The sequence below is a fragment of the Neophocaena asiaeorientalis genome, unplaced genomic scaffold, assembly GCF_003031525.2.
Source record: "Neophocaena asiaeorientalis asiaeorientalis breed wild unplaced genomic scaffold, Neophocaena_asiaeorientalis_V1.1 scaffold357, whole genome shotgun sequence".
Lineage (NCBI taxonomy): Eukaryota > Metazoa > Chordata > Mammalia > Artiodactyla > Phocoenidae > Neophocaena > Neophocaena asiaeorientalis.
In genome coordinates, this window is record NW_020173270.1 from 4653182 (window position 1) to 4680884 (window position 27703).

The following is a 27703-nucleotide window of genomic DNA, read 5'->3' on the forward strand; positions in this document are numbered from 1 at the left end:
CTCACAGAAGTGACGTGTTTGAAAAGACGACAGACATGCTAGGTCAGTCTAGACGATAGTTTATACACATCCATGTCAGGTCCGGGTGCCACGCCGCACCCAAGGGGCTCCAATTCATTTACAAGCATCTCATCACAGTGCCTGCCAGGGGTCTGGAGAGCACAACCAGGGTTTCCCCGTGGAGGTCATCACATCACAATAATGCTTTATTAAGGGACAGAATAATATGCAGCTTTGGGGGGGAAATTTTTACAAATATCAAAAAGAACTAATCAAGCATCCTATATAAAACTTTCCAACCTTCCAGGGAGGTCTGCAAAGCAGGACAAAGTGCTCTTTACACAGGAATCGGGACTTTCAAGTATCTGAGTGGCATTGAAAATACCCTAACCATTCTACGTACATACACGGGCCAGTCGGGGCGCTCAGGAGGGGCCGAGCGAGCTGGAGGCCACGAGGCTCTCACTGGTGTTCATTCCCACAGACCCCCCAGCTCCAGTTGTTGTTCCACACGGGGCCTGGATGTCTGCAAAGCAAGAGAGGGAGGAGCTTCAGCCGCCGTGTCCGCTGTGGGGCCGGGCAGGCTGCCCGCTCCTCACTAGAGCTTCGGCCGCGTCCACCTCGAGCCCGTGTGCTTCCGTGGCACTTTCCAGCGGCTTTACCCTTGACCCTCCTGAGCAGGGGAAGCCCGTGGCAAAGATGAGGAAAGTGGGCAGCAAGGCCCAGTGGCTTGCTGGAGCTCATGCTGCCGAGGATGGCTGGCCTGGGGCTCACTGCCCCTGGGAAGCTTGGTTCAGAGGCTGCCCCTCACCAGTGCCGGTGCCCTACCCCGGACCCTCCCTCCCTGACATGGCTCATCACCACCAACCTTCAGGTCTCTGGTTTCCTAAATGCAGCTTTCAGACCAGGGCAGGCGGCCCAGGGCCTGGGCTGGCGCCTACTGCCCGCACCACCATCAGACCGGCCCGCCCAGCGCCTTCCAGGGCCTCCTCACTCAGTCCCCGTTAGTCACAAGAGGCAAGCGGGAGAGTGACCGTAACCGTTCTTCCCTTTCCTGCCAGCCTGAAGGAAAAGAGGAGGGTTTGGGACCCTTCTCACCCCCAACATCCGAGATGTCCATGATCACACAGTCGCCTTCCTCCTCCTCCTCCTCCTCTGTGTCCGCCTGGAAGCCATCCAGGTCCCCAGCTCCGACCTGAACAGACAAAAATGCATGGCCGTCAGCAGCAGCAGCAGCAGCAGACAGGGACAGTGTGAGCCCTCCCGCCATCCACTTCCCTACTCCTGACCTCCTCTGCCCATCTTGGCAACAAAATTTGAGGAGTCTGTTTGATGGGTTATGATCCAAGGAAACTTTGGGGGAGTTCTCTCAAATGAACTAATTATGTTCAGATTTCTGAAAACTACCCCAATCGTTATTTACCTGATTACAAAAATAATTTATTGTTTTTGAATTAGAACTCTGGGTTTCCGGTTTGGTTTGAAAGAGAGATGGATAAAGCACACACTTTCTCTGAATTGTGATTTGGACTAAGTGGCTGAGAAATTAGTTGGTCAGTGTTTTCTTCTCTGCCCAACAGCTTCATCCCCTCTGCCTGATGCTTGGTACCTCTCCCTCTGATTGAGGCTCCGACCAGTTCTGCCCGTGAGGACACCATCTGCACCCTGTGGACAGGGGTTGGGAGGGGTGGGAAGGCTCTACGGAGGGTGGGATTTACAGTGAGATTCCCAGGCTGTTTTCACTGGCTTCCACCAGAGGGGACAGAGAGACAGACTGTGGAAAGTAACAGGACCGACTTTATACATCACCCATCCACACGCGGCTCACACTCTGTACATGAACAAAGAGCCAGCAGAGGCGGTGGAGTTGGGGCTACTTCCGCGGGGAGGCTATTTCTCAAAACACTCCTGGAGTTCCTCTGCTACAGAAGTCTCCGTTTGCCTGGAAAAGGGACGACAGCACACCGGGGCTGTCCGCCTTGCCCACGGTCCCCCAGCCTGGCCGGCAGAGGGGGCTCAAGCTCGCAGCCCCCTCAATGCTAGTGTAGAAGCTCCACGCTGGGATCCTCGGGCTGGGAACCACCGAGGCAGGAATAGCCCCAGGCAGGCAGGGGCACCACTGGGGATGCCGTGGGCAGTTTCCAGCTACCTGTTTCAAGATAGCTGACTGGCCAAGACGAACAGACAGCGCAGCTCTCCCCCGCGCTGCCCTGGAGGCACTGGTTTGGGTCGGGTGAGCGATGGGACAGATGTGTCTCTTGGAGCTCTCACCAGCCCCCGGGCCCTCCAGACAGGAAGCCAAGGGCAGACAAATGAGGAATTCTCGGAGGAACCACCACCCACTGCCCTGCAGGCACGCGACAGGTTTCAAGCCTCTGGAGTGAGGGTTCAGGACGGCGCCCCAAGTCCTGCTGCGCTGAGGGCCATGGGACAGCTCGCCACGCTGCTGTCACTACTGCAGGGGAGGGTGCAGCGCCGGAAAGTGAGCCTCCGGAGTAGGAAGACACTGAACCACAAAGCATGGAGACTGGAAAGGGCAAATGCAGCCCCTGCCCATGTGAAAATAAGACCAAGGCCGAAGGGTTGAGCTGCCGTGGGGCTACACACACACTTGGTGGCAGAACTGGCACCTGACCTCAGCCTGCTCGATTCACTAGATCATGGTACCTTGTAAACCCATAAGGTAGCATGGCTACTTTGAACTCTAAGTGAAAAGAGTTTAGAATTCCCACAAATTGAAAAAGCCCAACCCAAGCTAAACTATTCATATGCATTTATAGTTTAGCAACAATTACCCCCAAGCGTGCGGAAGGATCAGTTAGTGGCTTTATCAAAACACAAAGAGAAGCATTCCGCATGCTCCCAGGCCTCCTCCAATCCCGACCTCAGAAACTTCCACCCGTGGCTCCCACTTTATGCTGGCGCCGTGCAGCACAGGCCCTGCTCAACGCACACCCAGAGCTATCCTCCCACCCGCCCTTCCAAATCAACCAGCATTTTGTCGGTCAAGGTCTCATTGAACCAGCCTCTCTTGCAGCTGGGGTGGCAATGCCAGAGCATTCCAGCCAGAAAGATAAGGTGGAAGTCTGCCTCCCCTCCAGCCAAACGGGAATCCTCCCCAGGGTGGGCTTGGCCATCCTCGTCTTGCTGGCTAGAGATGCAGCAGCCGTTCTGCCACCATGAATACAAGGCCACAAACTAAAGCAGGAGGGAGTGCGACAGGAGGTGCTTGGCCCTGGACGACAACGTTCACAAGCTCCGGACTTCTTGTTGCTGGAGACAAACTCCCATTAGTTTAAGGTGACGCAGGGGGCTTTATCCCTGAGGCCTGCACAGTCCCAGGGGACCAAGTGCTGTCACAAGCAGGGTGTCCCACCTTGAGCACTCAGAGGAGCAGCTGGGATGACTCCCCACCACCCTGAAGAGCCGGCGCTCTGAGCTTCCCTTCCTGAGATGCACCCATTGTGCTGGCCCACGCTGTGGTCCTGGGGCCTTCCCACGGGATTCCCTGAGAAGGGGCTTTTAAACTGCAGACTTTAGCACCTACCCCACACCCACTGAATCAGAACCGCTGGGGCCAGCACACCCAGAACCACCGGCTGTGTAGCCTTCCGTGCGTCCCCGCCACACCGCAGAGCCTCTTCAAGGCCTGTCAACGGGGAGAAGCCGCACTGACTGCTGTTCACGTGTATCTCGTGGGATGAAAGGCGTCACTGACTCTCATGAATCAACCCCTCTCACCTGAGGAGGGGCAGCCAGTTTATGTGGGAGCATCTTCTCGTTCCTGGTAGCTCAGTAAACAACGAAGCACCAATGAAACGTAAGAATTCACGTCAAGTGCCTGGCATGAGGAGTAATAAGGACTAAACAGTCGTTTTCCACGTGAAGAAACACAGGCAATGAACACGCGTGGGGACTGCCACACCAGGAGAGGAAGAGCAGAGAGGGGCTCAAGAAGACAGCTGTGTCTCTTGCGAGAATCTAAGGGAGGGCTGATGGGGGCAGGAGCCCACGAACACTGCTTGGATAAGGACACTAAGGAGGTCTTCCAGACCCAGCCGCTTTCAAACGGGCTCTCTGGCCAGTTTCAGCCAGAGCAGCCACACTCGCGGTCCTGCTAAGATTGTCTGGCTAATGACATCGACCGTGAAAAGGCTCTGCGGCTTGAACACAGCTTGAACACATAACGGATTGTTTTGGGTCAAGGCCCAGGGAGGGAAGTGTTTGTGGGGCTGGGGCCCCCAACTCCTCACCAGGTGGGCTCCCCCAGTACCAAGCCGTGTCCACAGGCCTCACAGGGACAGGGGCTGGGGAGTGGCAGGAACAGCCGGCATGACCACACCGGACGGTTCTGACGGTCCCTCTTGCTGTGACAGTTTAGGAAGCAGGTTTACGTCGCACCCGAGACCTCATTGGTCTGTGGGCTGCAGGGAGAAGGCTAAACATCACTCCAGGAGCCGTTGCCCCCCGGCCCTGCCCCCGGCCTCCTCACCCTGATGGCCACACACTAACAGCAGAGGAGCAGGGGGTGGGGGGGGGGCAGGGGGGGGGTGCACACCGGCTCCCCTCTGTCTCCGTCACCACCCTTCAGCGCCTTCAGCAGCAGCTCCTGGAGTGGCAGTGCCCCCGAGGAGAGCCCGGGATGTGAGCGGAAGACCCAGCTCCTCCTCGTCAAATCAAGTCTCCCCACATCTCTAGGTCTGTGAGACGCCTGCTTCAAGTGAGGACCCGGTGGGCTTCCCTGGTGGTGCAGTGCTTAAGAATCTGCCTGCCAATGCAGGGGACATGGGTTCGAGCCCTGGTCCGGGAAGATCCCACATGCCGTGGAGCAACTAAGCCCGTGAGCCACAACTACTGAGCCTGTGCTCTAGAGCCCACGAACCACAACTACTGAGCCTGCGCGCCACAACTACTGCAGCGTACATGCCCATGCTCCGTAACAAGAGCAGCCCCCGCAATGAGAAGCCCTCGTGCCACAACAAAGAGCAGCCCCCCGCTCACCCCGACTAGAGAAAGCCCATGTGCAGCAACAAAGACCCAAAACACAGCCAAGAATAAATAAGATTTTTTAAAAACTAGAGGCTTCCCTGATAGTGCAGTGGTTAGGAATCCACCTGCCAATGCAGGGGGTACAGGTTTGAGCCCTGGTCCGGGAATATCCCACATGCTGCGGAGCAACTAAGCCCGTGAGCCACAACTACTGAGCTTGTGCTCTAGAGCCCGTGTGCCACAACTACTGAGGCCGCGCGCCTAGAGCCTGTGCTCCACAACAAGAGAAGCCACCACACTAAGAAGCCTGCCCACTGCAACGAAGAGTAGTCCCCGCTCACCGCAACTAGAGAAAGCCCGCGTGCAGCAACGAAGACCCAACGCAGCCAAAAGTAAATAAAATATAAGGAATAAAATTTATCTTTAGAAAAGAAAAAAGTGAGGACCCAGTGCTCACACCACAAGGTTTCCAGTAAGAGTAGCTACAAGATGAGACTCATTCACACCCACATTCCAGTAAGAGAAAGAACAATCAAACGTGGACCCAGGCCGAGGCTCGGGCCCCAGCCTCTGGGTGTCCAGGCAGCACTGGAGACTTCACTCTGGGGACCAGCGTCTCTCAGGAAGCCCGCCCACCACCAGGCGAGGGCAGGCCTCTCGCAACACATGTCCCCACGGGGCCACGTGCTTCCTCTTCCACGCGCTGTCAGGCTGCAATCACGTGGCTGGCTTTCCGCTCCACCGACGCCCATTTCTGTCTCCCATTAGATGGTGTTTTGCTCACCACTGTCTACAAGGCCTAGTAAGGTACCTAGTGCAGAGCCAGTGCTTAATAACTGTGTTAAATGAGTGCAAAAACTAAATAAAAGCCACGACGTGGAACGTTATTCAGCACTAAAAAGAAACGAGTTCTCAAGCCATGACAACACAGGGAAGAAGTTTAAAGGCACACAACTAAGTGAAAGGAGCCCATGGAAACACTAAACGGATGAGTGGCTGCCAGGGGTTGGAGGGAGGGAGGGATGAATAGGCGGATCATGGGGGTTTTTAGGGCAGTGACGCTATTCTGTATGACACCGTAATGCTGGATACAAGTCCTCATACATCCGTCCAAACCCACAGGATGCACAGCACCAAGAGTGAACGCTAGTAAACCACAAAGTCTGGGTGACAGTGACGTGTCCACGTAGGTTCATCAGTTGCAACTGCTACACAGCTCTGGCTGGGGACACTGATACTGGGGGAGGCTGTGCGTGGCTGGGGCAGGGGGCACACGGGAAATCTCTGTACCTTCCCCTCAATTTTGGTTAGTTTTGTCACCTCAATTTTGCTGTAAATCGAAAACTGCTCTAAAAAGAAAGATTGTTAAAGATAACAAAGCCGCTGCGGGGTCTCACCTGCCCATCATGCCGGCGCTTCTTCATGAACTGGGTGATGCACATGCTGCCCACCGACTTCCTCTTGAGCGAGACAGGCGTCCCCTGGCTGGGCCCTGCGGCGGGGACGCTGCCACTGTCCTCCCTGGTGGCCGAGGGCACTGTGGTGACGTAACTCCACTGGCAGGGCACGGGCAGGTGCTCCTGGGCAAAGCTCTTTAGCACCTGTGGGTGGACGTACCAGCACATCCTGTAGTCGGGTCTCTTCTCATACACCGAGTTCTCAGAAATAATCCGCTTAAGCCTGGCCTTGGAGGGGACGGCGGTGTCCTCGCCGGTGGTGGGGGTCTGTGGGCGGGAATGGCCAGGGCTCGGGGGGCTGGCGGTGCTGAGCTCAGGGCTGCCGGCGTCCTTGCTGAGCAGTCCTCGGCGGCAGCACTCCTGGAACTCCCGGATGATCACTTTGCTGCCATTCACGTTCCCGTGCAGCAGCGGGAGCAGCTGGGCTAAGACTGGCAGGGAGAGGGGGACACGTGGATGAGACTCGGGGCGGGATGGGATAAACGTGGCACCCGGGTTCCCCAACCTGTCACCGACGCCGAGAAACATGGTCAGCTTCGGGTGGCCTTTTTATCCCTTCTGGTTTTATTGAGATATAATCAACACACAGCACCGTGTAAGTTTAAGGTGAGCAGCAAAATGCTTACTGACATCACAAAATGACCAACCACGATAGGTTTAGTGTGGGTGGCTTTTTATGGGTGGACTTAAGACACATGAACTTGCTCCAGAAGAGATTCTGAGAGGCCCAAGCCCCAGGAGGCAGGACTCGTTGCAATAAACTGTCATGTTTCACTTCATGCACCTGTTTCCTTAGTAACAGTCCTCACGTTCTGCTTCTGAGTGGCAGGCCCTCCCCAGCTTTGAAGAGCTAGGGATGTGTGTGCTGGTTGGGCAAACAGGCCGACTGAAGTGGCTGCCCTGTGCTGCTCCCGTGAGTGTCACAGAAAGGACACACGTGCTCAACAAGCGCTGGCTTTGGCTATTTATTTGAAGAACTTCTGAATTACCACGCCACGTGCCTAGGAAGTCTCCTGCCTGCCCCAGGCCTGGAACTCCCTGGGCCTGGAGGAGGTGGGAGCCCGAGCCCTCCGTCCCCACCCGTCCCCGGCACTCACTCTGCTGGTCCTTCTTCTCTCTCTTGGAGGCCTTGGGCGTCTGCTCCTCCTCGGGGGGCGCGGTCTCCAGCAGGCAGGCCGTGAACTGCTGCAGCACCTTCAGGTCAGCTCCACTGTCCCTGTCGGCCGCCCAGACACAGCCGATCTTCACGGGCTGGAGGATGCGGAACCTCTTCCCCTTGGCCAGAAACTCGTCCCACTCCTTGGCCTTCAGTTTCTGGCGAACCTTGTGGTTCTCTGGGTCGGCACACTCCTTGCAGGTTAGAGAGGAGCAGACGCTTGCTCAGGGTCCCCCTCCCTGGCACCCGTGGTCCCAGCCTCTGGGGCAGTGAGGGCACGTGCAGGGGCGGGCCGGTGAGGAACGGCGCCCACCCAGCTTCCAGCCCCCGACGGGTGATGAAACAGGCAGAGAGTATTTTCGGATTGAATGATAATTGGCACTTTCCCCCATTTGGTGCCTTAGGTGCGTCTGCCCCCTCTGGCCATCCCTGGGTAGTCACAGGTATTTTTTATTACCTCGCCAGTAGCCTCTTAACGCCACTGTGGGTTTTCTGATTAACATGTGATCCTGAAGCTGAAATCACCATGCCCGGCCCTCTCCCACCCCAGACTGGTGCCACTGTCTAAGGCAGATACACTGCAGGCCCAACGAGACCTGTCTGCCTCGTTGGCTGGGAACGTACGAAGAACACAGGCCCCGCAAGTCTGGCTCTGAGACAAGTCACTCCCACAGTGGCATCAGCCCTGTCAGCTTCCCCACTACCCAGACACCACTACCTGGCAGGCCTTCGGAGCCCTAGAAATGGCTCCCTCAACAGTCCCACCATCTGGCAGAAATGAGAAAGCTGGGGTGGGCGGGAGTGCTGAGCCTCTGAGGCTGTGGGGAGCGAGGTCTACGTGGAATCGGCCGTGGGGGTGGGCTGAGACCTATGTCACCACCCCCAGGTCGGCGGCCACCAAGCTCCGGACCCATCCCCTCCCCGTTCACCCCTCACCTCGGTTACTCCTTCATCCTCAGACAGGTACCCATGGGGCACGAAGAAACCATCGTCCTCATCCTCATCCTCTCCCACCTCATCGTCGTCATCCTCAAGAAGAGAAAAAAGTACGTTCATGTGTGGAAACAACACATGCTTCACGTAAAATTTTAACCTGTGAACATCTAAGAAAGAAAAAGCCTCCTACTGCTTCCAGTCTCATTGCTGTGCACACCCTGAGGATCAGCCAAAATCCCATTACCCAGCCCCCTCCCCCATCGTGCTCCAGCGGGGGTGGGGGTCAGGCAGGACACAGATAAGCACGGCCCAGACGTAAAGCAGTGGGAGTGGTGGGCCCCTCGGTGAGGCAGCGAGCAGAGGGGCCCGTCCACCGCCAGGCAGGTTACTGCCACCCAGTAAGGTTTTCCCAGAACAGCCGTAAACCCGGATGCCGTGTGTGAGGGAGCCCGGCCCGGAAGCCGTAAGCAGCCCGGCCGCGCTCACCCCTTCGCTGTGGGAGAGGGACTCCCCTGGCTCATCCTCCTCCCACTCCTCGTCGCTGTCCACCTCGTAGTCAAGGAGGCTCTGAGGGGGCAAACACGCGGTGGTCACTGTCGTCTTCAGGGTGGAAGGGGAAGGCAGAGCACAAAGGCTAGAACACTCAGGGAGTTCCCAGAGCCCAGTGACAAGGGCACACTGGGAACGAAGCGCAGAGGGTCGGGAGCAGCTGCCCGCACGCTCACCCGGTCCTGGGCCCAGGGGTCCCTCGGGTGGATGACCGTCGTCTTCCTGTTCCACGTCCCCCAGTAGGCCGGCCGGTGGTTCTCGGAAAACTGCAGCAGCTTCATCCTGCCAAACCTCCTCCTTTCGGGGACGCCGTCCACTTTGCTGCTCTCCAAGATCACCACGTCGCTGAGGGGAGACACCCCCGCTCAGAGGCCCTTCTGTGGCTCGCGCACCCACCACCAACGACCTTCCCCCCAGGGCAGCAGGCGGTGACAGACAGCCCCAAAGCAGAGGCATCACCTGCCCCGAGGCAGGCTAGCATTTACTCCAGGGGCGTGGCGCGAGGAGAGGGAGGAGCCCGACTGTCCAGCAGCTGCCCCACAGCGCGCACCAAGCCGGCGTGTGACGGGTAAGCTGGCAAGAGCGGGGAATGTCCCTGCCCTGCTGGGAGGCCGGCACACACAGCCTGCCCTCCAAAGCAGGGCTTTCTGCGAAGCCATCGCACCCGGGAGACTCTGGAGGCTCAGGGGAAGCCGGAAGAGAGAGGTCTGGGGAAGCAGCCGAGTCTGGGGCCTGAGGCCCGGGAGGGAGAGGACCGGCCAAGGCCACGGGACACAGGAGCGACCAGAACGCAGGGGTCTGCCCGGGCTGCCCAGGGCTCTCTGACATCACCAACAGGCAAACGGCAGTCTCCGCCTGCACTAACCTGTTAAAAAGTTCTGTGTTCTGGTTACAAACCACGGTGGGTCCGGACCTGAGGGGCCGCCGGCTTTTCAGATCTTTCAGGAAGGAGAATTCACCGCTCTGCTGCCGGAGGAGCTGGTCTAACTGGTCACAGAGGTCTTGGTCGAAGGCGGTCCGACAGCGAGGGGCGAGGACCATGTGCTCTTTGATTTCAAAAGGGGCAAACTTCCCACAGGAACCGGCCAGGGTCTGAAATGGAAAAGGGGCATGATGGCACCTCTACTGTGACAGACCCGCACACAGCAGCGGTGAGGAGGAGCCGCCGGAAGTGAGGCCTGGTGCTTTCGAGTCGTCCAGGTTGGGAGGTCAGAGGAGACGCGTACACAGGCCACACGCTGCTTGATGGCATTTACGTGGGTTTCTGGAAAAGGCGAAACTACAGGGCCAGAGACTGTGTCGGCAGCCGCCAGGGCTGAGGTGGAAGGAAGGAGCCGTCTCGGGGGACGGAAATCCTCTACATCTTGATGACGGAGGGGGCTGCAGGGCCCTGTACATCGTCAGAACTTGCTGATCAGTACTCCTGAAAAGGACGGATCTCACTGGATTTTTTTTTTTAAGGATAATTAGACCTTGATGAGCAAACAGAGACCTAGGAGAGTGACCCGCCACACTGTTACAAGATGACTCGAAACAGAGCTGAAGCCTGATGTGAACCTGAAACATGGGTGTCTGTATCCTAAGAATCCTCCTCAGTAAACCCTGGTAGGTTTTTTTTTTTTTTGGCTGTGCCGGGCAGTATGTGGGATCTTAGTTCCCTGACCAGGGATGGAACCTGTGTCCCCTGCAATGGGAGCACAGTGTTAACTACTGGACCTCCAGAAATTCCCAACCCTGGTAGGTTTGAGTTCCCTTCTTAGAGCTCCTTCAGCATCGTGAATGTCTGTGTCAGCGGATCCTGAGGGTGGCAGCAAGTGAGGACAACATGGGGGGTCAGGAGGAGCCTGTACGTCTCTGAGGTTGGGTATAAGAAGGCCAGCCTTTCACGCCAGCAAGAAAACAACAGCTGAGGCCAGCACCCTCGCTGTGGGTCGCATGGCAGGGTCACCCAGGAACTGTTTAAAATCCTGATGCCCAAGCCAGGCCCATCAGGTTCTCTGGGATGGGATCCAGGCTCCAGTGATTTTTTTTTTTTTTTTTGCGGTACGTGGGCCTCTCACTGTTGTGGCCTCTCACCGTCACGGAGCTCAGGCTCCAGACACGCAGGCTCAGCGGCCATGGCTCACGGGCCTAGCAGCTCCGTGGCACGCGGGATCCTCCCGGACCGGGGCACAAACCCGTGTCCCCCGCATCGGCAGGTGGACTCTCAACCACTGCGCCGCCAGGGAAGCCCCAGGCTCCAGTGATTTTTTAAAGCTCCCTGGTGAGTCCAACACACAGCCGAGGCCAAGAACCAGCAGACTGTTCTCCTCACTAACAGCTGCTGGGAACATCGGGTATCCGTACGGGGAAACATTAGGGCCACGCCCCAATCCACGGGCACAAAGAATTCCAGCTAAGCTAAGGAACTAAATAAACATAAAAAAACAAAACTTAAGCTAAAAAAAACTGGAAAAAATTAAAACGTGTCTATAACCACAGGATACATAAGGCTTTCGAAGCAAAAGCCAATTACGATAAAAGAATAAAAATGTTCACATTAAAACGAAAAATTTCTGTACAACGAGACACCATGAACAAGGGGGAAGGAACGGACTGAAGGAAGTACGTGGAGTGTACCCCACCAGGAATGAAAACCCAGACTATATAAAGAACCAGAGGTAGGGGAGAGCCTAGCCTTACCCCACCAGGAATGAAAACCCAGACTATATAAAGAACCAGAGGTAGGGGAGAGCCTAGCCTTACCCCACCAAGAATGAAAACCCAGACTATATAAAGAACCAGAGATAGGGGAGAGCCTAGCCTTACCCCACCAGGAATGAAAACCCAGACTATATAAAGAACCAGAGGTAGGGGAGAGCCTAGCCTACAGAAACGTGGGCAAGAAACAGGAACTGGCAAGTCACAGAAAAAGAAATAAAATGGCAAGCAAACCTGAAAAGATGTTCAACTGCACTGAGAATCAAGGAGAAACGAAGTGAAACAAAGATACGTATTTTTCACCCATCAGGTCGGCAGTTATAAGAAAATTCGTCACACCCAGTGCTGGCAGTAAGTAGGCGGAGAGGACATATTTTGACACACTGTGGGGACGGGAGACTGTCCATCAGCATTTCCTGCTGGGAGGGCACTTGGACAATACAACTCTGTCAACGTTGTGTCCCCCGGACATAGTGGCAAGTCCGCATCCTGAGAGGTGTGCTGGTGACATCCATGCACCGCTTGGGGGGGATCAACAGGGGAGGGGGATATCAACGATGATGCCACCCACACCACGACACTTTATGCAGCAACGAGAAAGAATGAAGAGAGGCCAACATGGCAAGAATCCAAGATAGGGCTAAGCGAACAAAGCGGTAACATAATAAATTCATGATTTGTTACCTACATAAATACACAAATATACGAAGGGATGCACGCGCCCAGAGAAAGATCTGGAAGGACACCCTTGTATCAGAGGGGGTGGGTCACACCTCTGGAGCATGGAGGGATGTGGGGGACGGAGGTCTGGGGTCTCCACAGGCAGAGGATGGCCTAGAAGGTGACCGGATGGCAGATGGGGAAGCAGAATCCTGTGCTGAATCCCACATGTTTTATGCTCAACCTTGTCTCCTATGTTGAGCAGAAAATCTCCGAGGCTGAGGACCGGGTCTTCCTCCCTTACACCTTCCCACACGGCTCCCAGCACAAAACTGTTGACGAAGCAACCTCTAAACGCTTGGCAGTTTCAGCAAACGTGCCACTTTTTGCCTTTTTGAGCACACAGTGAATGACAAGATATCGAACCTCCAGATCCTACCAGAGATCAAAGCTCCCTGAGCAAGCAGAGGCTCCTCTTGATGAAAGCAGAGCCAGTGGGTCAGAAGACGTCTTTTTATTTTTCAAAAGGAACAGCCTGACAAAGGCCAAAAGTAAAGCCAAAGGAAGCCAGTTGCTCACCTTGGGGGCCTGTGGAGTCTTTGGTTTCTGAAAGAACCTCGTGATTTCCGCCTTCTCGGCTTTAATGCGCTGCAATGTAAGAGAAGAGGAGGATGAGGAAGAAATGAAGAGAAACTGTTTTAAAACATGCAAAAGCCCCTAGAACTGAACCCCAAGCATTTTTAGGTTGAAAGCATTATTTTGATGTTAGCTCTCAAAACCCACAAGCGGGTACCAGGCAGTCTCAAAAGGTCAGAGCTGCAGAAGGACCGGGATGTCAAGCCAGCAGGCACGTGTCAGTCCCTGAGCCCCCCACCCCGCTTCCCACTACCTCCGGGATGATATCCGATATCCAGCAGTAGTCAGGCAAAAGACCCCACTTCTCAAACACAGAGGAAGATGCAAGTCCTGGGAGAACATGCTACCTTTTCTTCTTCTCTCAACCGTTTCTCCTCTTCCTTTTTCCGCTTCTCCTCCAACTTAGCCCTAAGAGACATCAAACTCAGTTTCACCAACCAGCACAGGCCCGGCCCACACCCGAAGGGGGGGCGGGGCACAGACTCCAGGGCCTCCTGGCGCTCCTTGCGCCGCTCCTCCTTGCGCCGCTGCTTCTCTGCCTTCTCCTTCTCATCCTTCTCCCGCTTCTCGCGCCGCTCCTTCTCCTTCAGCTCCTTCTCCTCCTCCCTCTTCTTTCTGGCCTCCTCCTTGGCCCGCCTGGCCTCCTCCCTCAGCTTCTCCTTCTCGGCCCGGAGCTTCAGCTGCTTGCCCAGGTGCTCCTTATCCTGCACGGGAGACGGTCCACAGCTCAGCCCCACGGATGCCACAAGGGCCGCACCAGCGTCCGGGGGCGGCCGTGCGCAAGCGGAGGGGAGGCACAAAGGAACCAGCCCCGGGAGCAGCCTGTTGGTCAGCGTCCTTACAAAGAGGGGGCTTTTCAGTCCATTACATTTCCTTCTGTCATGAGAAAGGCGATGAGCGTTAGCCGACTGCCACAGGACCTTCTGGGCAATTCAAAGTAAGATGCGTTTAAGACACCGTCTTCAAACGTGGGATGAGGGTCAATTTTTACTTAATTAAAAAAGACTAAGTAAGCACCTCTAGGCTGCCTACGCCGGGTACCTGCTGTTGGATCTGAACTGCATTTCTGCTCAGAAAGCTGTGGTGAAATAAAGACACAAAAACACCCACAGGTTTTGCCTCCCTACCTTCAAAACAAAAACATTTTCCTTCCCATCCCCCCAAAACTATTCCAGACAATAGGGTTTCTTTTCTTTCTCTTGAAATGGGAGAGTGGGATGAGACAAGGAGGGGGAACCTGACGAGCAAGTCTTAAAAACAGTGGGGAGGAACTGAGACTTCCCTGGTGGCGCAGTGTATAAGACTCCGCGCTCCCGATGCAGGGGACCTGGATTCAATCCCTGGTCAGGGAATTAGATCCCACATGCATGCTGCAACTAAGAGTTCACATGCCACAACTAAGGAGCCCGCCTGCTGCAACTAAGACCTGGCGCAACCAAATAAATAAACTAATTAATTAAATATTAAAACAACAAAAACAAAAAACAACAGTGGGGAACAGATGAGAACACATTAAAAAATTTAAAAAGAATTTTTTTTAATCTTTACAGCCATTTCTCAAAAGAAAAAATTCTTTTTATGTTTAAAACCATTTCTCAAAAAACCAAACGAACAAACATTTCTTGGGATCTGAAAAGGTCAGATGTTAAGAAAGGACCTAGAGTGATCTCTATGACTATGGCAGTGCCGTTTCATCACCAGCAGGAGGAAACAGCTAGTTTCTTGGATATTCTTTAAAGCGGGAACATCTTTAATTACATTAGTTCCTCATTCCAAATAATTCATATGTGGCCTGGGGCGCTGGGCTATTATATAATTTTGATTTTGTATTAAACAAGTTTCACCTCCCAGACTGAAAGGCATTACCTTCTAACATAGCGCAGGGTAATTCTCAAGGACAGGAACCACCAAAGATGGGCTTCTTCACCTTTGGCAGAAGCCTGACAACTCAGCTTTTGGTATGGGCCTATGATCACGCCCTCGTCCCTAGAGAATATCCTACCCTCTGCCCTGATCAACCTTTGCTTGCTTCACAAGAGCCATGGAGGCATGCTGGTAGAGATCTGAGAAAGTCCTTGCCAGGTACCCTCCGCACGTGACTCGTGGGATACCTGAAGAAGGGGCTGGTCTGGATCGAGTAACTGAGTAAATAACGAGACCAGCCACGAGTGCCGGGTGGTGAGGAGGAGTCTCCCCCTGCTAACAACGAGGACAGGAGGCTTCTGGAATCAGGTCCTCCCCACTCCCGCCCCACAGGTGCCCATCTCTGAGACTACAATGAAGAATGAGATAAACTCTAAAATCAAACACAGCCATGAGGCAGACGGCACAGGAAGTGCCTGGTGAGTGCACAGCCAACTGTCATCAGCGCCCCTTCCGTGAGCTGGTCGGGGAAGAAGGCCATGGCCTTCTCTGCAATTCATCCAGTAAGGAAGAAGGCCCCTGCACTGCTGGGTGTGAAACGTGGTGACCTCCAGATAACAGAATGGAAGACTCAGCAGGGAACCACTAAACAGTAATCACCCATCTGATGTAGGGGCCACCATGGTACAGCGCCTGGGAAGGGATGGAACTTCAATCTACGCGCGTAGGAGGCTGGGGTGCAGGGAGAGCCACTGGGTTCTTTTTAAGGCAATTTTAAACTACAGTGGGGCTGCCCAACTATTACGACACTCAGAACTAATTATAATAAGAGCTTAGAAAAGCCTACGTGCAAAACCTTAGGATTCAACAAACCTAAAACTGATGCAACCCATAAGCACGAGGCCCAGTTATGCAAAATGAAGCAAGAATCAAAATAATGCTCAGAACAAGCAGGGGAGAGTGAAAACGGGGCCAGAGAAGGGCAAAGGGCTTTGCTTCCTATTTACTGCAAAAAGCGCACCCGGGGAACTTTCTATTTCAGGGGACATGTCTTACTCTTTGCGGTCTCATCTTGTTCTTCTCTGCAGAACCTCTGACCAATTTCTTACTTATCTGAAAGGAAAGACATTGATCTGTAAACAAGGGTTGTTTCAATCACTTTAACACGTTTAACATACCGCACAGTCCTTGGGGAGGGCAAGGAGAAAACAATGTAAAACAACAACAGTGAAAACCTTTCCGGGCACCAGTTCCAGCAAACAGAACCAAAACTTCTTAGCTGGGTCACAAACTCCAACGCATGTGGGGATAAAAGGGGAGTCTGGGAGGCAGATAACCAAAAAACGTAGGAGGCTAAGCTGGAAATAAGAAGCCACAGCCAGGGGCCTTGGTGTCAGGGAGACACAGAGTGGTAGGTCTGTAGGCACCTGGAGAGGAGGCGCCCTGGCCACAGAGGACGGAGTCTTACAGGCACGCAGCCCAGCACTGCTGCTGCCCCTTCTGCTTCTCCCCGGAGAGGCTGACAGTGGAAATTTCCTGTGTGAGTACAGGCACACCAACCCAATGCCATTTTCCCAACAGCATTTGCTCCCTTTGTGGCTCTGTGTCACATTTAGGTAATTCTCACATTTCAAACTTTTTCATCATTATTATACTTGTTATGGTGATCTGTGGTCAGTGATCTTTGATGGTACCATTGCAAAGATAACGACTTGCTGAAGGCTCAGACAACAGCGTTATTTGCAGTGAAGTATTTTTTAATTAAGGTATGTTCTTTTTTCAGACATAATGCTACTGCACACTAAATAGACTACAGTACAGTGTAAACATCACTTTTATATGCACCGGGCAACCAACAGATCCACGTGACTCCCTTTATTGTAATACTCGCTTTACTGTGGGGGTCTGGAACCAAATCTGCATTATCTCCAAGGTCTGCTGTAATGTCTACAAATCAACACCCCGTGAGTCAAGTAAGACACGTTTACAGGCTGGATTCCCATGTTTGTACCCCCTGCCCAGCGCAGCCCTGCTTCTTAGAACACAGAGTAAACGCCCAGGAAGAGAAGTCAGCTGGCCAGAGGTGGCAATCTCGTCTAGAACCCCTGTGTTCTAGAGCACAGCATTCTCTATCACCCTGCTTCAAATTGAGCATGGGCTACAAGGACTGACCAAGACGCACGGCTGGACTCCCTCACCATGCTGGCTAAATGGTCCCAGGTAGGAATACGCACAAGGAGTCCAGGCTACTGGCCTAAGCTACCTCCAGAGCAGGGAATCCCGGCGAACAGACCATTCATTGCATGGAAGACCAATGGGGAGAGTTCAGGCTGGAAAGAAATACCCACCCGGGCTCATTTTAGACTTGAGGAGGCAGCCAGAAAATGAGACGAGGTGAAAAACCGAAAGCCCACTTCTCTTGAAATTGTCTGACATGCCAACAAAACTATGTAAAAACAGTGCTTCCTCTATCTGGGAAAGCCTTGCCCTAAGACTTCCTATCGAAGAAAACTACAGATTAAGACATCCTTCTTACTCAGGACGCACTGAGTCCTTTCCGGACTAAGCCTTCCCTCAGGAGAGGGCCGCACACCGTCATGTGAAAGCCATGTGATTGGGAGAGCGCACGCAATCCCATCTCACTGCGCAGGCGCGCACAGAAACGCCAAAGCCGTCTTACCAAGGGCTTAAGAAAAAGTATCTGCCTCTCCAGCATCCACGTGGCCTGCCAAGCCTGCGGACTTGAGCCCCACAGGAAAGGATTTAACAGCAGGACTTGTAAAGTGCTGTGTCTATATCGTTGTCCTTTGTGTTCAAAGATGGTAGCACCAAACGTGACTGCCAGACCGCTATATGAGGGTGTTCGGGGAGCAAGACGCATCTGTTCGGTCTTGCCCATACTTGTTGAATTTCAGCTGCGGAATCAGTGCCTTTCACAATTGTCCCCTTTGCTGTGAGTCCAGGAATGAGAGAGTTGACGTGACTACCAAGAGCTGGCTTAACAATATCCAACAACCAGAGCAGTTACGATTTTATTTAAAACTAGTATCTCTATTGCTGTACCAGGCACTCGGATAGACCTTACTGAACAGATATAATTTTAATCTTGACCTTTGGCCCAAGTATTTATAAAACTCTCTCAAAATATAGGCCACACATTTTACCGACCTGGAACTCAGTTACCAAAAAACAAGATCCAGGATTCCACGGTGAGGTTGAAACACACACATCAACTATCCCAAAGAGTCAAGGCAGATATAACCACGTCTGTGAGGTAAAATTCCTGCACTTTATTCGGGAGAATCCTAGGGCCCACTCACTCTGATGTGATACATAAGGAGGTCTAATTTCTAGGCCCAGAGCAAGTAAGCAGCAGTAAGTGAGGGGGGGAGAGGTGGCTGTGGACAGGCCCCACAGCAGCTAGAAACCTGACAGCAGGGGAGGGACAGCAGGCAGAGGGGAGTCACGACCCTAACTGGTCCAGGCATGTGGGGACTGAGAGCAGGCAAAAACTGACACGCCCGTTCCTGTGAGCCTGCAGTTCCACTTAACAACTCAGGGAAGCTCATGACAATTATTGTTTGTCAAGGCCAAGAATTAGAGACAACAGAAATATCCATCAAGGAGAATGACTATGCAAACTGCAGTTTATCCACACCATCACGGGACCATCAGCGTATGATACAGCAGTTAAAAAGAGATCTTTCCATCCCAATGTAAAAAAATTGCTAAGACACCCTGGAATGAAAAAGAAACATATTTACCCTATACGGCCCATGTAAAGAAACAAAAACATACTGTTTATTCCTAGGGATCTCTCACACACATACCACACAGAGAAATGTAAGATGAAGATAGTGGCAACCTGGGGGACAGAAAAAAGCCAACGGGGGCTGCAATGTTTCAGTGATCTTTTTTAAACATGGAGAATTTAATACTTGTATAATTTAAATTACCTGGGAAACAGTTCCAGCGTCTGTACAGAGGCAAGCCACAGATTCCAATAACACCACCATATCCACACAATCCTTTATGGAACAATAATCTTGAGTCATCAATAATGTAGGCTGAATTACACATCTAACTGCAAACAAACTGGAGAAATGGTTCTATCCTAGGTGGTAAAAAGCTCTGATGACAAATAGCCACGTTCTGGCTAATCAAGAGACCCTGGATTATCTCAAAAAGGTGTTCCTAAATTGTTTTTCAAAGTCGGACTCTAGATACCTGGGAGTACTTTAAAAAACAAAACAGGGACTTCCCTGGTGGCACAATGGCTAAGAATCCGCCCGTCAATGCAGAGGACACAGGTTTGACCCCTGGTCTGGGAAGATTCCACATGCCACGGAGCAACTAAGCCCGTGTGCCACAACTACTGAGCCTGCACTCCAGAGCCCACGAGCCATAACTACTGAGCCCGCATGCTGCAACTACTGAAGCCCACGCACCTAGAGCCTGTGCTCTGAAACAAGAGAAGCCACCGCGATGAGAAGCCCGCTCGCCACAACGAGAGAAAGCCTGCGAGCAGCAACGAAAACCCAACGCAGCCAAAAATAAATAAATAGGGCTTCCCTGGTGGTGCATTGGTTGAGAAAGCAAATGCTTAGGGGTTCCAAATGCAGAGATTTTACGATTCCAAGTCCAGAACTAACGGAGCCCAATAAAAACCACACACGTGACATGGTAATAGGAAACAACCTGTAAGCCTTCAACAAGTGTCTGCCTACAGTCTGGAGAGGAGGAGGAGGAGACAGAGAGGGAAAATGGAAGAATAATAGTATTCCCCACAGTCACAGGGGTCAGGAAAAACTTGGGCCCACAGCAGGGGAAGGTGTGAAAGTCAGGTACCAACCATGAAACCAACCAACCAACCAGGAAACCCAGCACTCGCGAAAGGTGAGGAGCTAAACTGGAAAGCTGAGTGTGTGAGGCTCGGGGTGGGCTGTCTCCGCCAGGCTCTCAGGCACCTCCTGGTGATCATTCCATTTTGCTCTCATACCTGTGTTGTCACCCAAAGTCACGGAGCTCTACTCCCATCCTATGGGTGACTGGGGCAATTTCCTGCCACAGGCTGGGTGGCGGGGGTGGGGTGGGGGCCTGAAGCCTTTGCCACCTGCAGTATGAATCATCTGCAAAGCTGTGCGGTAACACTGTCTTCTAGAACATCTCAAAACTCCAAGCCTGTGTTCAGACCCAGATTGAGTGTCTCAGAGGCAGGATTTCCTACCCGCAGCCCACTTGGTTTCATGTGCTCATATGTTGCATGGCCACTCAAGCCAGCGGACAAGAAGTAACACTCTTCTGTGACAAGGCCTAATTGCATGGCTCCCCAGTCCTCAAGCTTGGCTATGGGCATAAAAACAAACTTAAAAAAAAATGAAGCTATTAAGGAGAATGGAAACATGTGTACATGTCCTGCTCTCCAGGTTCACTGGCTGTCATGAGTCATGTGACAAAGTAGCTCTGCAAAGCAGAAGCAGCAGTCTGGAAGGATTCTGAGCAACTGGATGGACACAACAGAACAAGATGGCTGACGGCAAGAAACTCAAACTCAGATTTTGAGAGTCTGGGTAAAAGCTCAGATGGAAGTTTAAAAAATGAGTATGTCAGTCTGCCTCATTTAGAAACTTAGAAGGAAAAAAGATGACCCCGCTCTTGATTGATATTTTGTGTACCTAAAGAGGAAGCCATTTTTCCCATTCTCCAATCTCCTCAAGGAGGTAAAAGACAAGAAATGAAACCATCTAGAAAAATAACTAGTCCCTTAGAGATCAAATTTTAGAAAGCAATCAAGGTTGGTGGTTTATGGTCAGATTAAGCAGGTACAGTTAGCAAATGAATAACCCACCCCAGGATCCAATCTTATGTGAAAGCCTGATGTGAACAAACACAAGTGCTACAAAACCAAAAACCCCAAAGAACACTGTTCAACATGCTTTGCTATTCTTGACTGATTCCATCAGTTTTACCCACAGGACCTCAAGGACAGGTGAGAAGAGAGACATCGGCCACTGTGCCACTCAGAAGGCAGTAACAGAAACAGGCATTTCCAAAGTCACCCGTCCAGGTCCTTAAACATGGTGCCAGGACTCTCCTCGCCATTCTGGGTGAGGTTTTTAAGATGGGCAGGTCGTGCTGACCCTAAAGAATGCCCCTGTTTTATTCTCCTGCCATCTTGGGGTCTCTCCACCAACGCTTACTGACTGCTGACTGACAGCAACGGCCCTACGAGTCTGTGTTGGAACAGGAGGCACACAGGGAGCTGAAGCTAAAGGCTGAGTCAAGGGTCACAGCCGCCCGCTTACACCTGTTAGTCACTAAAGTGGCTGAGATGACCAGCACCGTTAATTAGGTGTGAACAGCGCTACCAGGATGGCGCCGACACACCTGCAACTCACGGAACCATCAGCACATCGCAACGTACACACAACCAAACACCCCAATGGCTTTTGATGCCGGAAAGTCACAGGACTTGGTCTCTGGCGCCACTTGCTCGGCCACGAGCCATCTGGGGGACACAGCGTCCCTGGGTGCAGAGGGAGGGGCCGTACCCAGAAGCCTCTGGATTCCGACGGCACTGATTCGGGGGAGATACTCACTCTGCGGACGGGTGTGGAGGCGGGGAGGGGGCTAGGGCTGCTGTGCTGCTTGGCGGGTGCAGACTGCCCCTCGGGTGAGCTGGTGGGAGAGGAGGAGCTCAGGGACGAATGGCTCAGGACAGAGTCCTCTTCGGGGCTGGGCTCCAGCGCCTCGCTCTCGGAGGGCACAGCCTGGCCCGGAGGTGTGGCAGGAGGAGACTTGGCTCGGGGTCTGGCAGCCAGGATATCCTGTAGGACAACCACGGGCACCTTCCCTTTGAACAGGATGCCCCTGGCCCCGCTCCAGCCGTCCTGGTCCTTCTCTGAGCACGTTCTCAGGCCACCGGTCAGCTCAGGGCAGCTTTGGGGCGAGCCCTTCTGTGAAAGTCCCCTCCTCTCCACGCCCCCCGAGTCAGCACCCCCCACCTCCGTTTTGCACGGGAGGTTTGAAAGGGCCTCTTCGGGAAACGCCAGCTCGTCCTTCTGACTGACCATTGGCAGCCCCCTGTCATCTCCAGCTTCATCTGTGACCCCGTTTACATTCTCCTGGGAGGGAGAGGCTGCAGAATTTAGCTTATCGTGGCCCATGGTGCCGTCCGGCGGGTCACTCGAGTCCTCCGTCAAATCGATTATGACCACAGTCTGGTCAATACTGGTTTCAACTTGACTTCTTAAAAAGTTATCTAAGGGGCCCTTCCCGTTGACAAGTTTCGGCCTAAAATCTATGTCGGAGCCCATGTGACAGCTGTCCTCCAAGTGGTCCAAAGAGGTCTCTAAACCAGGGACATGACCCTGCATAGGAGCACCCTGAGCGCCCCCCATGTCGTCCAACCCGTCGTCGGTCTTCTCCTTTGAGACAAGATTCAGGCGCTTGAACGGCAGACGAGCTGAAACCAAAAGAGAAGGAGGCCGTCTGTTGAGTGAGAGTGGGAAGAGTGACAATCAATGCTTTAATATTCCACATGCTCAATGAGTAATCGACCTTGCTGTGCTTGGGGGTGGGGGGAATTTCTAAAGTTTAAAAAGGGGTTATCTTCTCATTATGTACTTTTCCAACATCCTAATTAAAAGCAAAAGCAACAAACAAACAAACAAAAAACTGACAAGCTTTCATAGCAGGGACACTGCAAGAATTTCAAAGAAGACACTTTCTGATCTGTTTGAGATTCAGCTCAAATTCCAAAGTTATTTATTATGGGTGGAAATCTCGTTTGAAGATAAGTGCATCTGGCTCTGAAAAGCGAAAGAGATAGATCCATTTGAGGAAAGACGTCGTTCTGCTCCCAGCATCCCAAGCTGTTAGCTCTTCTTGCCAATGAAACAAGTACCCTCCCACTGCATGCCAGCCTTCTGGCTGGTCCCAAGAGATACACAGCAACACCTCAAGAGAGTGAGGAAGTTCAGGTGAGTGACTTCCCAAGAAGTCCACAGGTACTCAAATGCCCAAACATCTTATTAACTATTTTCTAATATAATAGACTCAACAAACAAGCCTGGTTTTGGTCAGTTTATAAAATTATCATGCCCTTGGATTCTACAGTTTGCCCCTAATTCTTTAACCTCAGAAGACGGTTGCCCTTCTTGTGATTCCCACCAACACCAAACCTGCTATCAGTTGACACAGGAGAAGGCAAACTGCTACAGGGGAACCAGATAACCAAGCTTTGAAAACCAGAAACCATCCTTGTTTATACAGTCCAGCCACTAACCTGGCCTAAGGGTAAATCCACCCCCCTTTTTACGCGAAAAGATTTGGGGACACTTCCTGTAAAACGCTGTTCAACCAGGGGCAGCTGTGCCTGCCATGTCTGGAGACATTAAACGTCACGACTTGGGAGATGAGGCTAGGAATGCTGCTAAACTCTCCACAGTATACAGGACAGCCCCCCATGACAAAAACATTACAAAATGTCAATAGTGCTGGAGTAGAGAAATCCAACTGTAAGGGCGGCAACCTCTGGATATGTTCCTGGCCAACAGCAGTGTAATGAAATGGGTTTCCCAGCTTCCAGTTGTAAGATGCAACTGTTTTCTCCCCTTCAGCCCCTTGGAGGCTTCTGCTGGGGACCCCAAGAGATGGCCTCTGCTCAAGGGGAATGGAAAATATAATTGAGAGGACAATGAAGGATATAAACCAGGAACAAATATTTAACCCATTCCCAAAAAGTTACCTTGTATTAACTTCTTGACTGGAAAAGCTGGTCTGTCTTTGCAATCCATGGCTGTGAATAAGTGTCAGAGGATAAGTTATTAAGTGCTAGAAATAATGAAGTAGCAAACATACATGCAGTACCTACTGTGTACAAAGTGGTTGTCCAGTGTGGCTGATTTCGCCCCTAATCCCACCTCCCCAGGAACATTTGGTGACGTCTAAGGACATTTCTGGCTGTCATGACTGGAGAGAGGGCGCAAACAGCATCTAGTGGGTAGGGGACAGGGATACTGCTAAATATCCTGCAACACACAGGACTGCGCCCCACGACAGAGGATTATCTGGCCCCAAAATGTTAATGAGTTGAGAAATTCTGCCCTGGACACCGTCACAGCTCGTTTTATTTTCCTTGAGCACTTATCACTCTGAGACTTCTGTGTTTATGTCTCCCCCCACCATCAGAACGCCAGCTTTATGACAGCAGGGAAACTTGTTCCACACTGTACCTGTGGCACGGGCTCAGGGCCTGGCACATAGTGGGAAACCAATGAACACAGTAACAGGGACAATGAAAAGAAGACTGAGCAAAAGTAGAGATGAGAGAAAACATTGTATCACTGATTTCACCATTCATATGAGCCCAAATCATCCTCCTCCAAACCAACCCCTCCCCACCAACATACCTGTAAAATTAGAATAGGGCTTATTTTCTTTCAAAACAGAATTTATAAAAGGTAATACATCTTAAAGCATTTCAAGCTTGCCAAGCTGGAGCTCAAGTGCTGTCAAGAAGTGATAAGGGAGAATGTTTTCCTGCACGCACACAAAAAATCTCAAAAAAAGCATAACGATATCAAAGCTGATGCAGAAATGACTATAAATAGAACCAAATCTTTGGATAAATAACTTCAAATGTCTAGAATAAGTTTAGAAGCTGACACCCGCTAGATCTGGCTTGGAAAAGTCTAGTTCAGTTACTTTGGCCAATCTACTTTTTTTTTTAAAAAGATACATACAAGTGAGTTTTTTTGTGTTTTTTTTTTGCGGTACGCGGGCCTCTCACTGTTGTGGCCTCTCCCGTTGCGGAGCACAGACTCCCCACGCGCAGGCTCAGCGGCCATGGCTCACGGGCCCAGCCTTTCCGCGGCATGTGGGATCTTCCCGGACCGGAGCACGAACCTGTGTCCCCTGCATCGGCAGGCGGACTCTCAACCACTGCGCCACCAGGGAAGCCCCAACTGAGCATTTTTAAAAAGCAGATCAGGGCCTTTTAAAAAACTCCGCTGCCCTTAGATGAAGCTGCTCTCCCCACTTCCAAGCTTGGAATATAAGTACTCAGAGACTCACATTTCCTTTCTACCCATTTAAAGATACCATTCTCAAGTTTTCAGTAACCAAAAACATGGATTTCCCCCCATCAGCTGAAGGACACATAATCTTTAGCCACTTAAATTTATTTTTAGGACAACCACAAGGACTTATTGGCATGGCCCTGAGTCACCAGCTTTGATGCAAGTGGAACAGAGGTGACCCGGGGCCCAGAAACAACCTCAGGTCGACATAAAAAGGGATCCCATCCAGGGATTCAGATTGTTCAAAGGTACACATACAAATTAACAAATACTTCTGTATAAACTTACCACTGCTCTTTATCCTGAGATTATATCCCTCCTAATTTTAGTTGGCATTAAAACATCTTTCCCTTTTATGGTGCATGGTCAAAACAGATGGTGCTTTTAAAACTTTTAAATTAAACATGCTTAATGGGTCAAATGACAATCAGTCCCAACTTTATTTATATGAATTCTATGTCTCTTTGAGATCCCGAAGTCTGGAAACAATTAGCACAGTGGTTCTCAGCTAGGGGGCCCCTTGACAATGCCTCGGATACACTTTTGGTTGTCGCAACTGGGAAGAAGAGGTTGCTACTGAGATCTAATGGGTGGAGGTCAGGGATGCTGCTCGACCCCCTACAGCATACAGGATGGCCCCAAATGTCAGTAATGCTGAGGTTGAAAAACCCTGAACTAGACTAATTGATGTCCCTACCAACCCTTAATTCATTCAACCAACCCATCTTTATTGGGCACCTACTATGTACCAGGCATTGTGCCAAGTGCTGGTGGTAAAATGGGAGTCAAGCAGGGGAGACAAGCCGTTTGGTCTTCCTTGGTTCACCACCCCACGTTTTGGGGGCCTGCCAGGCGCCAGAAAGCCCCCTCCCAAGACACAGGAAGCAGAAAGACAGGTCTTCACCATGCATATCCGGCAGCATCAAGAACCCGAGACCCCTACCATCCGGGCCGCTTACCTGGGCTGGCCCTGACCCGCAGACGCAGTTGTTCTGGTCCCCGAGCCCGTGTGACCCCGGACCTCAGTTTCCCCACCCGGCCACAGGGCCGCTGCAGGGTTCAACTTGTCCAGGGGACACAAACGCACTCGGTAACCTGCAAACCCGTCCCTTTCGCCTCCCTGGGCCTCAGCTTCCCCTCCTGGCTACACGCACACCCGTCACCGCAAAGCGCTCTGGAAGGACAAATTGACGCAAAAGTGCCGGAAAAAAAATGGTTGCGGCTGCAACAATAACGTCAAGGAGGATGCCCTTCGGACTGCAAGGCCCTTCCTCGGGATTGTTAACGGCTCCACGGACCGAACGCCAGGCGGGGAGGAGCGGGCCCGGGGCCGGGAGGCCCGTCCGCCCCCAAACCGCCGCCTCAGTCCGCACAGGCCGCGCGCCGCGACCCCCCTTCCCCTCGGCGTGGGCCGGAACCGACCTGCGGCCGCTCCGCGGGCGCCCGGCGCCCCGCACTCCGGCTCCTCCAGCATTGCTCCGGCGGCGTCTCGAGCTCCCCTCAGGCGGCGGAGGCGCGGGCTCCGCTCAGGCGGCCGCTGCTGCTCGCCCTCCCGCCCGCGCCGCTACTGCCGCGGCCGCCGCGCTCGTATTTGGCGGGAACCGCGGCGACCCCCGCGGCCCCCGCGCGGATTGGGTGAGGCCGAGTCACGTGACGGTCCTCCTCGGGAAGAGGGGAGCTCCGGGAGCATCCTCGCGAGAGCCGAGGCTTCCATTGCTCCCATGGCTCCCCTATTGATATTCCCGCGGTGGGCGGGGCTTTTTCTCGGCCGCCTGTCGTTGGCAGGGAGCAGGCGCCCTGCGATTGGTGGTGGGTGGTGTCAAGTTGAGGGTCCGACACTGTGATTGGCTGAGCTCGTGGGATACGTCTCTGGGAGGAGGGAGGGTCAGGCTCTACGTCATGACGAAACGCTTTACGTAGGGCGCCGGTGACAACCTGAAGCTGCAATTGAGCTGAAGACTAAAGTTTTTTTTATCCTAATGGGACGTAGGCCGGATACAGCCACAGCAATTTAAAATTATAAATTATTTTTATATTAACAATAAAAATAAAATTAAATAAACTCTGGGCATCGCTTCAGAAGCATTTGAGAGGCAGTAAATATATTCAGAGGGAATGAATGAAATGGATATTTCTGGTTTAATCCTCAGGGTTTTGCACATGCTGTTTCCTCGCCTGGAACACTGTCCGCAGCTCTTTTCCTGGTTGATTTCTACCCAACTTTCAGACCTTAGATTGAAACCCCAGAGGAGCCTTTCCTCCCCAACCCCCAACAAGATGAAGTTCCTACAACAACACTGTTCTTTTTCTTGGAGCAATTACAGCTTTTGTTTATCTATTAGCGTGTTATTGGTTAATGAATTCATTTCTGTTTTTGTCATTAGCTCCATGAGGGCAGGAATTGTTTATCACAGTATCCCCAGGACCTACCCGTGACAACCATTAGTAGGTACCCAATAAATATTTGAGTGAATACATAAATATCATTTAATTGAACTGTGTGATCATGTAAATTAAAAGCCTCACATGGAACAGAAACCTTCAGAGTCAGCCTGCAAGCCTTAGGACAGGTTTTCTTCAGCACCAATTTAACCTCTCAAGCAGAGCAGAAGTGAGGAGAGAAGAGTGAAATTTAGCCCAATTTTGGAATTCTATTTATCCTGTAGATTGGATAA

At 52.4% G+C, this 27703-nt stretch overlaps 1 protein-coding gene across 1 annotated transcript; it reads right to left on the minus strand.

Annotated features, from left to right (window-relative positions):
• Positions 1-43: 43 nt before the first annotated feature.
• On the minus strand, positions 44-26742 carry CHAF1A (chromatin assembly factor 1 subunit A). The gene is made up of 15 exons (XM_024746038.1): positions 26451-26742; positions 23696-23746; positions 21546-22411; positions 16003-16059; positions 13567-13787; positions 13431-13491; positions 13027-13095; positions 9953-10179; positions 9264-9432; positions 9025-9105; positions 8539-8631; positions 7544-7796; positions 6387-6877; positions 1099-1195; positions 44-526 (listed from the first exon to the last, which is right to left on the minus strand). Exons 1-15 carry the CDS (start codon positions 26500-26502, stop codon positions 426-428), a joined length of 2889 nt encoding a protein of 962 aa, XP_024601806.1. The 5' UTR covers positions 26503-26742; the 3' UTR covers positions 44-425.
• Positions 26743-27703: the final 961 nt, after the last annotated feature.